Source organism: Didymella exigua, assembly GCF_010094145.1.
Source record: "Didymella exigua CBS 183.55 unplaced genomic scaffold M421scaffold_29, whole genome shotgun sequence".
Lineage (NCBI taxonomy): Eukaryota > Fungi > Ascomycota > Dothideomycetes > Pleosporales > Didymellaceae > Didymella > Didymella exigua.
This window is the reverse complement of record NW_022984803.1, coordinates 41,592-52,909: the sequence shown is the minus strand read 5'-3', so window position 1 is coordinate 52,909 and position 11,318 is coordinate 41,592. Positions and strand designations below refer to the sequence as shown.

The window sequence follows — 11,318 nt, the reverse complement described above, 5'->3', positions numbered from 1 at the left end:
CGCTTTTTGAACGCCTCTAAATGGTATCTAAGATGCAAGTAGTCATCAACACGTCTCAATGCTTATCTCCTACCGCCCCGTCCACCTCTACCAAATCCGCCCCTTCCCCTCGGACTCCTCCCCTTCTCAACTTTTCCGCTAGGACCGCGCTGCTTCTCAGCACCAAGTCCCTTACGCTGAGTCTTCATGCCACCGCGACCCATGCCTGAGCCAGACTTAGCCTTCCTGACGCCCTGTGCATCGAGACCGTCGTCCTCCATGTCCATGTCATCGTCGTCTTTGGTGCGCTTATTACTAAACTTCAGCTTGTTACGCTGTCCACGCTGAGCAGCGTCACGACCACGAATAGCGTCGACGTAGGCGTTGATACCAGCTTCGAGACCGATGTTGTCCTCGTCGAGGTCCATTTCGATGTCGTCGCTCTTGCTTGACTTCTTGAACTTTATGCCACCTTCGTCATCGGAGTCGCCAAGGACAAGCTTTCCGTCTTCGTTGGTGCGAGCAGCGGTCCTTTTTGTTGGTTGCTGGCGTTGACGGAGAGGTTTTGTGGAGGAGATGTTGCCAAGTGCCTTCTTTGATAGCAGATCGAGGGGCTCATCTTCGTCTTCGACGATGTATGTTTGACCGGTCTTTGCCTTGCCAGTGCGCTGTTTGCTCTGGCTCTTTACGAACTCATCCTCTGAGTCGCCCTCTTCGCTTTCTTCACTGTCGCTGCCGTAAACAGCCTGGTCATACTCGCTCTCAAACTTGCCCTTCGGCTTTTGGGCAGGAGCTTCGCCATCCTCCTCGGCCTGTTGCTTCTTCTTCTTACGCTGCTCACGTGTCTTGCGAATGTTGACGACGAGCTTGCGGTCCTCAGGAGGACAAGCGCGCTCAACCTCCTCGGCACCGAACTTGCGGACCAAGCGCTCGACAATGTGCTTAACCTTGGCCTTGAAGTGCGCCTTGTGCTCATGACTCCAGACCATCAAGTTCTTCAGAAGATTTTGCAGACGAGGACGAACAAGTGAGTCTGAGAGCGTAATAACTTCGACCTTTACGAAGCCAAGCACACTCTGAACGATTTCCCTGTTGGGGTTCTGCAAAAAGATGTCCATCAGTTCGAGCAGGTTTGTGATTGTCTCATCAGATATCCTCGAGTGAAATTGGTACAAGATACGAGTCACGGCGGTGACGGACGCAGAGATCATGTGAGGTGTCGAGGCGGCCAGACCGGCTGAAACCATTGTGAAGTATTCCTCAAGAGATGCCTCGACGGTAGGTGCGTCTTCGGGCATGTTGGGCACCTTGGTCTGGACGACTTGGCCACCCTCGGCCATCTTCTCGCCCATGGCTACAAGCAGGCTGTACGCAGCCTCGCGTGCCTTCTCGTTAGTCTCTTTGGCCGAAATGACGACCTCGGAGAGAACCGAAGGAATGAAGTGAAGATCGCTCTGAGGCAGGAACTCGATGACCTGCGACATGGCAAGTAGTCGGTCGCGGCGTGCTGGTCCTGTGACCTTCTCTGAGCTCTGCAGAAGCAACTGCTGCAGCTCGCCGTTGCGCGCTTGCAGCGCCGACTTGCCAACCTCGGATTCTGAAAGGCGAGGAATCAGTTTGTATGCCTTCTTCTGCAGCTGCGGGTCGTCGTCCTTGTTGATCATGATCTCAGCCATGCGGAACAGTGAGCCGTAGCTGTCTCGGGGAAGGTAAAGCGCAATTGTGATGATGAGGTCCATGAGTGTATGGCTCATTGGTGGCATCTTGTTTGCGCCCTTTCCTTGCTTCTGCTTGTCGGCCTGTGTTTGAGGTCCAGCTTCCGGGAGAGCTTGCTCGAGATTCGAGGCTACGCGCTCGAAAGTCTCGATAAGCTCCTTTTCGGGTATGATGCTGAGGAAAGCGTTGATAGCTCGTAGGATTGTGCCACGGTACTGAGGCAGTGTCTGGCTATACACATTGAACAAGACCGCGAGCATGTTGCTCGCAAAGCTTGCCAGGTGCTCGAGGTTTTTCTGCGCATCAGTCTTCGAGACGCGAAGCTGCTTGACAAGATCGTCGTTACCGTCAAGCTCGATAATTGTCTTGTTGCTGTCAACAAGATTCTGAAGTGCCTTGCAAACGTCGGTACGCAGGTCTGCCTGACTGTACAGCAGATTCGCCAGCATCTCGCAGAAGGACTGGTCGAAGGACTCGGTCAAGTCCAGGGGCAGGTCGCAGTATCCGGGAAGGGTGGACCAGATCTGCTGCACAACGGTCTCGAAAACCTTGATTTCCATGGTCTTCTCCCTCTGCCCGTGCTCGATGACCCTCTGGAAAAGTTGCTCACTAAGTGGGACCATGACGCTGCGGAAGTGAGAGAGCCTAGTGTTGTGTACGGCGTCGCGGAGAAGAGGCAGCATCCAAACTCGGCCGGTTTGCCCTGGTAGTGGTCGCGGGAGGTTCAAGGGAAGAACGTCGAGCACGGCGTCGGGGCCCATCGAGGCAATAGCCCTCGAGATGACTACATCCGCCTCCTTCTTGCCAGCAAAGCTCTCGCTACTCCTCAAATCTCCAACGACCCTCAAAACTGACCTCATGATAGGCTCTGAGCGCCATCTCAACGTCTCGAACATAGCTGATAGCGTGCTGAACACCTCCATCCACGCAGCCTGGAACTTCACGCTCAACAGGTTCTGCGCGATCTTCGCGACCTTCTCCAACGTCTTCTCGTCGTAAACCGAAGGCTCGAGAATGACGCTGTCTGGGATGATGTTGACCAGAAACGAGATCAAGCATTCAGAGGCAGATATGCGTATGTTGTGCGACGAAGACACCAAGAACTCAGAAACCATCGTGAACAGCTCTGGTAGCTTGACGAATGTGTCCTCAGGCTCAACCTGGGCTGCGACCTCGTATCCTCGCGAGATGACGGCGATCCAAGGCGGGAGAAGCTGCGAGTCGTTCTTCGAGGGCTGCAATTCAGAAATGACTTCCAAAAGACGAGGGAGCTTCGCAGACGCAACCTCATCCGATGCCATACCCGCGAAAATAACCTCGAAGATCTCGAACGCAGACATGGTGAGGAACTCGTTGGTGGACCTGGAGATGTTCAGCAATAACTCGCAAAGCACATCCATCTTGCGGCTCGGCCAGCCACCAGACGCAGTAGCAATAGTCTTGATAAGCTGCAGCGCGTGGATGAGATCCGGGTCCTTGCTTTCAGCATTCTTTCCGCCCTTGCTCTTCTTCATCTTTGCCGCTAGCGCAGCAATGTCGTTGAGCACCTTGAGCGCCGTCTCAGCGCACATGTCTGCCGCAGGATGATCCAGAGACGGGCTGGGTGGTGGGTTGGCAAGCACCTTCGCAAGCGCTTCCTGCGCCCTCTTCCTGACCTTCGGCCTGTGGTCGACCGAAATTTGCAGTAGCCCAGCGACAGCTCTACGCGGGCTAATCTGGGTCTGCGGCAGCTCCCAGGCGTGCACGTCCTGCACGACGAGCAGCGACTCGAGACATCCTATCGAGGATCGTAGGAACGGCGCATCGGCGTCGGGGTGTGTGAGGGCGGGCGCCAGGCTTGTGATGATCTCGGTGAACTTGGAGCGCAGCAGCGGGGCGGGCACGTGTGGGGTGACGAGATCGAGCAGGTACACTACGGCAGTCGCAGTTTCCTTGTTTGCAAGGCCCTGGTCGGTGATCTGACGGCCCAGGAGCGACAGTAGCGCAGCGAAGTATGCCGTCGGTGTAAACTCTGAGCTTTGCTGGCGGAGCGTGTCTTCGATGGCCGAGAGGACCACTTGAGACTGTGACAGTCAGCATTGGATTATTGGCTACATGGGCGGCTGGCGCACCTGCTGCACGCTCTGCAGCTTCGGACTCGTCCGGATCTTGGTCAATCTCTCCTCGAGCGACATCTTGAGGGCTGTCGATGCGGAGAGGTGTGAGCTGCGCCGAACAAAATTATGAAATTTCCAATCGATAACGGTGGGTCTGTCCACTGTTGGCTGCGCGCTTGCCTGACTGACCCGCTCCTGCCTGATTGGCTGCAGCGAGTGTTACAACCACGACAAACACAGGCAGGAGTGCGAGACAGTGTGCTCCAAAGCTCGCCAGGTATATGTTTTAATTGCCAAGCAGTATCTATAAAAGCCGTTCTACCAGGCCAACAACTAGGGTATAGACAAGAAAAGACCAGGGACTATACAAAAGACCACCCTCCGCGCATGTCAAGGCATGTATATTACAAGACATTCTTCGGAAATCGCCGTCTGTCTGACCTCCCCTTCTGAAACGAAATGCGAAAGCACAAAACAAAGCTGGGCGATGAGCTTACTCCTCGACGAGCACATCGTCCCTTCTCCCCCGTCCTGCAACGCTGTTTTTGCTGCTCTTCTTGGTGATGCTCATGAAGCTGAGCCTCCTTTTCACACTACTCTTGCGAGCTGTACCGTCGCTACTCTTCTCGCTCCTGCTTGTGTCTGGGCGCGACTTCTGGCTGGCAGCCCTGCTTATGCCGCTGACATTCTCACTGCTTGCGAAGTCCGGAAGTGCCTCTAGTGGCGAAGTAGGCCGGAGGAACGACAGGGAAAGACGTGTGCGATTGGTGTCCTTGCTACGGCTGCGACTGTGTGTTGATGCAGTCGTTGACTCGGCATCGTCCGCTCGCTGAGGCAGCGCTGTTATCCCTTCCTTCCTGCTTTCCTGATCCGGCGGCGATTCACCAGTTATGACACCTTTGGTGAGAAAAGCGAGACTCATGCGCTTCTTGTCTTGACGAGCAGCTCGACCGTCGGGAGTGGGCGATGTGACTCTATTGCCGTTGACTTGCTGCTCGTCTGGGGTCGGGCTTGCCACTTGGGATCTAGAGGTGGCTGCTGCAAGCCAGGAGTCAGTCGGCGACCGTGTCTGTGGGGGCGCATACGGTGGGGCAAGAATAGCTAGTTCCCTATGGAATGATGATTCAAAGCCTGGATGTGTGGTTAGCCGGAGTTCCTTTGAAGGCATGGCAAGACTTACGCTGCGACAGATCTGTCTTGGTGGCCTGTTGGGCAGGCCTAGTGTACATGCCCAGACAGCGTCGAATCACCAGAGCGTAATCGATCAAGCTGACCCTCAATGCATTCTCTAACGGGTTTGGGGGATCGACCTGATGTTCCTCTTCCTCGTCCTCTTCCATCGAGCGTCGTGGGTCGCGCAGCAGGTCATGATAGTTGGCAACGCAGCCTTCGATATTGGTGTCGACAGCATACATCAGTTCCTGAGTGAGTGTATTGAATGCTGTGTCGTCACCCTCGGCTATTCTCTTCTCGAGCGCAGCGATTTCTACAGCCTTGCGCGAGGTTCGCTCGATTGCCGACTGCAGAGATGTGAGGATGATGGTTCCGACTGCAACAATCTCACTGCGTCGTAGGATGGTGGGGAACGCTTCTGCCGTGGTGTACAGAGTCTTCTCAATGGCATTGTCATGTGTCGTGTTGCGAGACGCTGATCGCCGAGACGCTGATGTGAAATGCATTGGTCGCGACAGCAGATGGTAGTCGCGAACTGATTGCGACACCTTGGCTCGCTGATAGATCGGATGGGTAAGATCCTTCTGCGGACTAACAGGATAGATTTGGAGGTACTGGCCCTCGACATCTTGTTCCACACCAGGGTTCAGGATCTGCGCTGCAGGGTGTTGCTGTTGCATGCGGTCGGTGAAGGATGCCACCCGGTCAGTAGCAGAGCCCTCGAAGATGAATTGTTTGTCACGCAGCCCCACTGGGAAACCAAGACCCTTGTAGACGACTCGAAAGTAGCGCGGGTTGTGGCGTTGACTCTTTGCAATGCTCTCGTGTATCTTTGCAATAGCATGCTGTGTCCTGGCAAGCTTGACGAAGTCAAAGGCGTTGTGCTCATACTGTAGAGCCAGCTCTGCGTATGAGCCGAGCGCATTGTTCCACGAACCTCCGGTCTCGAAGTATTCAATCATCTTGAAGTACAGTTGCTCTTTCCGTTCGAATGAAGACTGAGGTGGCATGCTGGGCTCGGTCAAGGGATCGACGGTGACGTTCGGGTCCCACTCGTATAGCTCAGCATGCAAGCGCATTGCAAGACCGGCTTCGGTGTGATTGTTAGCCCCCACCTGTAGGTCGACTAGCTGGTGTACATAACGAATGTACATATCCTCCTTTTGCATGTCTTTGAGAAATTCCATGAGATGCAGCGTGTCCATGATATGGAAGACTTCACCTGCAGCTTCCGTGCTATGGACTGCAACAAGAAGGTCCAACAGGTCGTCGATGGTAGCAATGAGGCCCTTCAGAGCAGCGAGCAGTGGCTCCCCCGGGTCTTGTGCAAGAGGCTCAAACAGCTCTACAAGCTCCCGGATGAAGTGCTTCTGGAGTACCGACTCCGTGAGATGCTTCGTCTTGAATAGGTCGTCGAGGCAGTCGATCATCTCAGCCTGGATGAGCAACAGATCCTCGCTCAGTGTCCACTCGCTTACAATCATGGTTTGCAGGACTTCAATTGCAACGCTGCGCAGCCCTTCGTGAACGCTAAGGCAGAGCTCGACGATCGGCGCTACTAGGCCAGGCACATATTGCACCTGGAACCCTCCCATCTTCTCGAGGCCAAATTGACTTTTTTCTTCAACGCTAGTCTCCCATCCAATTGCTTCCCAACTGCGCTGTAGCAGCTCCGCACCGTGCTCACGCACATCGCCAGCAATTTTCCAGACAGCTCGCCTCTTTTGTTCTGGAAAGGTCTCGAGAGCAAGTGCGTCACTGCCGACGAGCTTTAAGAGCGCGTCAAAGAAGGCTCGCCAAAGTTCCGTATTGAATTGATCGGCCTCATCAGGCAAAGGAAGGAACGAGTCGGTCAGGATGCTGAAAATCTTCGTAAGAGCGCGCATCGTGGCCTTGTGATGGTAGATGTGAACACTGAGCCAAGAGCTGGGGAACGCCTCGCAGTCGAGAATGGAGATGTAGACCTGCAGAACGTGGAAGAGAAACTCGGCAGTCTCTTCATTTTGTCTGTCGAGGTGAATCATCGTTGGCAAGCTCGATATGGCTGCAATGATAGCAGAGATCTCGATCAGAGCTTCGTCGAACGTTGCTTCTGTCGTCGTTGGCCTAGCCTGGAATGGATACGTTGTAGGAAATAGGAGCGAAAGATTTTTCTTGGCTGGTCGAGCGGTCGACTGTATTGCTCGGTATGAGTGCACAAGCTTCGGCATGTAGTCACACGCTTCTTGGCCCAGCTCTTCGACTTGTGAGGCGACTACCGAGCAGCACAGGCGTACTTGGTCCTTCCACTGATCTGTGACGTTTTCGACATGGCCCCAGTATGGCGCAAGCCAGGTGACGGTCTTCTTCAGCAAAACCTTGCGGGTATCAGGAGCTTGGAAGATCTGGAGACCGGAGATGTGATGGATCAGAAGGAGTTTGTACAGTACAAGCTTGCCCTGTACGTCAGCGCAGGCTTCGACGAAACCTTCGACCAACTTAAAGATCTCCATGGACGACATGCAGCCTTCCAATTCCGGTAGCCAGGAGTGAAAGTTCTGTACGAGGAGCGTCTTGGTGCCGATGAGTACTGGAGAAGGATTTTCCATCAGCTGTTGGAGAGACCTAAACAGACTCTTGAGTTCCCTGTTAAACTGAGTACGATCCTTAATGCCGATGCTTTCTTCCTTAACCCTCTGCTTCTCTCTTGCGTTGACCAAAAACTTGATAACAAGATTTCCAACTTTAAAGGTCGCTCGTAGACGCCGAGAGCTTTCCGACTCGGCAGGCTTAGCCAACAATCGCCCGAAGCTTTGCGTCAGGCAGGATGTCACGAGTGAGTGGAACACCTTGGTCTTGGCGTACTGGTCGACAAGTGGCTCCAGGTTGAAGCGACGGTCGTGAACGATCCCTAGGACGATCACTACCGCGTTAAAGATGAGATCCTCATACTCGTCACTGCCTGCATAGTGACTTTGAATAGCGAAGAGCGCGTCGAAAACCTCGCTCAGTAGCTTCACGATCTCGATCTCCGGCACGAAGTTGAAGCGACGAAGCAGGCCGACAAGCTCACCTGGAGGTTGGTCTTGCCATTTGATGAGCCCGAGAATGGTAGGATCCTGAGAATACCTGGTACTACACAAGAAGGTCTTGACATGTACAGCAGCCATGGGACCACCCATTACATGCTCGTCCTTCTTCTTTGCGCTCCAGGGTAGCCCCAGGTACGCGCCTTTACCGGCGATCATGCCCGATGTGTACTCGTCGTATCGGTAGAGCGACAGAGCATGGTCACCGTCCCGTACGAAGGCATCCTGACTCCAGAGCGGCATCCAGCATAATGCAAAGGGAAATCCGGGTGCATCTGCTACACTCATGATCAAGTGAGACCCGGGAACGTCCTGTGGGTCGATGGCGAGGCGAACGGTGGCGTTCCAACCTTCTCCTCGCTCTACCGCTGTTGTACGCCATGCAGTATGCCCTGCACTGTTAGTGGAGGGGTATATGCAGCCATCGATCCTCTCTCCTGAACTTTTGCGGACCTCGATGGTTAATTGCAGACTTCCCATTGAAGATGACTGCACGAGGGGTACTGTTCCAGTTTTGGGGTGAGCTAGGAAAGCGTTCTTTGGTAGAAAAGGCTCCGCTAGTGTTACGTAGATGTCACTACGCGGTTTAGTAGGAGCGCCTGAGAATCCTATCTTTCGAGTTTGTTTGATGTTGTGAAGCATTGTGGGTGTCTTTTCGATCAGACTCTCGGCATCTGGATGAACAAATGCTTTGAGGTGAACAGTGAGGCCACTGATATCACCGTTTCTCCTGTATTTTCCGGATGCACTGGGGTAGAGCTCGGTCAAGATGTCGTCCCATCCATTGTCATCATCTGATGTCTCGTCAGATGGGCCAACAATTGACCACAAGGTAACCGCTTGGTCCACTTCCGATACGCTCTTCATGACCTGATTGACGCGAAGAACGCCAACTGCAACGGCCCTCTTGAGAGTCTTATGATCTCTCGAGGGGGTTCTGTTCTTGGTGGCAGCTGAACCTGGACGACCGTCAGAAGCTTGGGATCTCTGTAAGTCAGGACTAGTGTGTCGGCCATCTAAGGAGTCAGTTATTGAGGTGGTGGTGGTGGTGGTGGTAGTGGTCGACCTGGAGGTCGTGGTGGACGAGTCTTTCCTCCTGGGTCCAAACATGGCGCTCCGTCTCCCACCCTTGATGCTTCCATGCTGCGAGGGCTGCACCCCTGCTCCACCTGCAGTGTTGTTGTCCTTTGTAGCGCCCGGTTTCTCCTGTGCCGCGGCACGTACTGGCTCGTTGATCATTAGTCTGAACACAAGATGTATACTTGAGCCAGAGCCAGCACCTTCGCCAATGTCGGTGGAGCTCAGGCCTACGATGAGCGAGCGCAGCTTGTCGCCGGCTAGCGAAACTGACGACCCATCTCGCGCTGTCAAATCAAATGAGTATGCCTCAGAAAGTGGCTGTGGTGCCATGCCCGGCGTCTTGAGACAGAGATACATGCTCACCTGAGCCGCGCCAGGGACGACATCGCCTGCCACACGTCGCAAGCTCACGAAGAGATGGTGCAGGTTGTGCTCATCTGGCTGTGGGACAGGGCGGCTCTCGAGCAAGCTCATCATCGACTGCAGCTTTGTTGTGTCGATTGCGGAGTCGTCTCCAGTCAATATGCGCCCACGCTGTGAGGGACTGCGCACAATGACATCTCCAGACAGCAGTTTGTTCCCTGCCACGAGGTCCCAGACGGTGGCCTCGCGGACCTTATCCAGTTCCTTCGCTGTCAAGACCTTGTGTAGTAGCTGCCGGCGCGCCGTATCGAGTCGGTTGACCAGCGAAGACATGTTGTCCAGCAGTGTGTATCTGCGCGCCAGCAGAAGCTCATGGACCTTGGTCGAGTGCCATTCGCGCAGGCAAGAGGCGATCTCGTCGACGAGAGGCTCTTGCGACGAGGTAGGTGTTTCGTCCCCGATCTTCAGCATGGGTACGGGTGCAGGTGGGCGCGGTGCGGTGGAGTCTGACACGGGTGATAATGGCAGCATGAGTTGCTGCAGGCGGTCCTCTCGAGAGGTCCATTGTGAGCCATGGCTGGCTGTGCGCTTCTTGCTGGATCGCCGCCGTGATAGGGGAAGGTTCGTGGACGACGGCGGAGCTGAGACAACGCCTCCAGAGGTCGCACGCGTGCTCTCGGTGGGGGTGACGACGCCGTTCGTGCCGTGTTCGCCTTGAGCCGACGCGCTGGGCGCTTCGATGGCAGCCGCGCTCTTTCCCTCGCCCAGCACCTCGCGCACCTCGACACAGACGCGGGGGAATATGCCAGAGAAAACGCGCGCCTCGAGCGTCTGGCCCTTCACGCTCGTCAGCCCGGCCAGCAGCGACGGCGGCGCAACCAAGTAGCCGCGGAACCAGGCGCCGTCATTGCCGCCCTGCTCGATGACGTACAGCTCGTCGCCAATCTCGAGGGGCAGGTCGGCAGGCGATGAGGGCTGGAACGGGTGGGTGCATATCGCGAATGCGATTCGCGGGAGCGGTCGCCAGCTCGGCATGGCGCCAGACAGACGTGTCGTGCTATCGAGGGGAGGTTGGGTGAGCGGGCATCACGAGCAATCGCCGTGTGGATGGATCGGGGCGCGGTTCCTGCTATCTGCAGCAGACGTCTTGCTGCCGTGTTTGGAGAGTTTCACCGCCGGCGTGGTGTTGAGGATGCCCCTGATGGGGGACGGAGTTGCTGGGTGGGTCCAAGTTGGGCGGCACCATCTGACAGCAGCAACGACAGCTAGCTACGAAGTACGTCAATTGACTCCGACGGGACGACGGGAGTGTGCGCGGGACAGTCTTGGCCACTGTCAATGCAGAATTCTTACTGCGACGCCTGGCTGCGCGCGCGAAAAGTCACCATCACCTTTCACGCGCTTGTGGCCGTATTCCTGCATGACCTAAGGCGCACAGACAACCTTCAAAGCGTTGCAACGCCAGCATCCCCAGTCTGCTCGGCCTCCGCTCGTCTTTGTTCACCCCACCACTGCCACAGCCATCACGGAACGCAAAGAGCTCAACACGGAATGAAGCACTGGACACTGGCCGATTATCTACCGCCATCGAGGGCTGTCCTTCCATCTTCAACTTCGTCGACAACAACACAAAACGCACGCGCGAGCACGCGTGCACGCGAGTTCATCTCAGCTCGGCTCCGCACCCCTGCCTCTAACGCTGGTTGCACATCTCCCGCGGCTTTATCGACTTCTTATTACCCATGATCTGAATCATGCACCTTCAAAGCCACGTGGCTGGCCTTAGACAAGCCTTCGTACTCACACAAGCCTGCGAAATATGCATCATCATCCTGCTTCCTGA

The 11,318-nt window shown here is 55.3% G+C and overlaps 2 protein-coding genes across 2 annotated transcripts; both read right to left on the bottom strand.

Moving 5' to 3' along the window:
- Window positions 1-3,885, bottom strand: M421DRAFT_423720 (NUC173-domain-containing protein). The gene is made up of 2 exons (XM_033593549.1): window positions 3,807-3,885; window positions 1-3,758 (listed from the first exon to the last, which is right to left on the bottom strand). Exons 1-2 carry the CDS (start codon window positions 3,867-3,869, stop codon window positions 63-65), a joined length of 3,759 nt encoding a protein of 1,252 aa, XP_033445645.1. The 5' UTR covers window positions 3,870-3,885; the 3' UTR covers window positions 1-62.
- A 399-nt stretch (window positions 3,886-4,284) lies between these two features.
- On the bottom strand, window positions 4,285-10,510 carry M421DRAFT_69871 (uncharacterized protein; the record flags this gene model as incomplete). Its single annotated transcript, XM_033596653.1, has 2 exons — window positions 4,285-4,922; window positions 4,972-10,510. 2 exons carry the CDS (start codon window positions 10,508-10,510, stop codon window positions 4,285-4,287), a joined length of 6,177 nt encoding a protein of 2,058 aa, XP_033445644.1.
- Window positions 10,511-11,318: the final 808 nt, after the last annotated feature.

Coding starts and splice junctions, on each gene's coding strand:
- M421DRAFT_423720 (XM_033593549.1), bottom strand. CDS start 3,869: ATGTCGCTCGAGGAGAGATTGACCAAGATCCGGACGAGTCCGAAGCTG. Junction 3,759..3,806: donor AGCTGCAGAGCGTGCAGCAG/GTGCGCCAGCCG, acceptor TGACTGTCACAG/TCTCAAGTGGTCCTCTCGGC.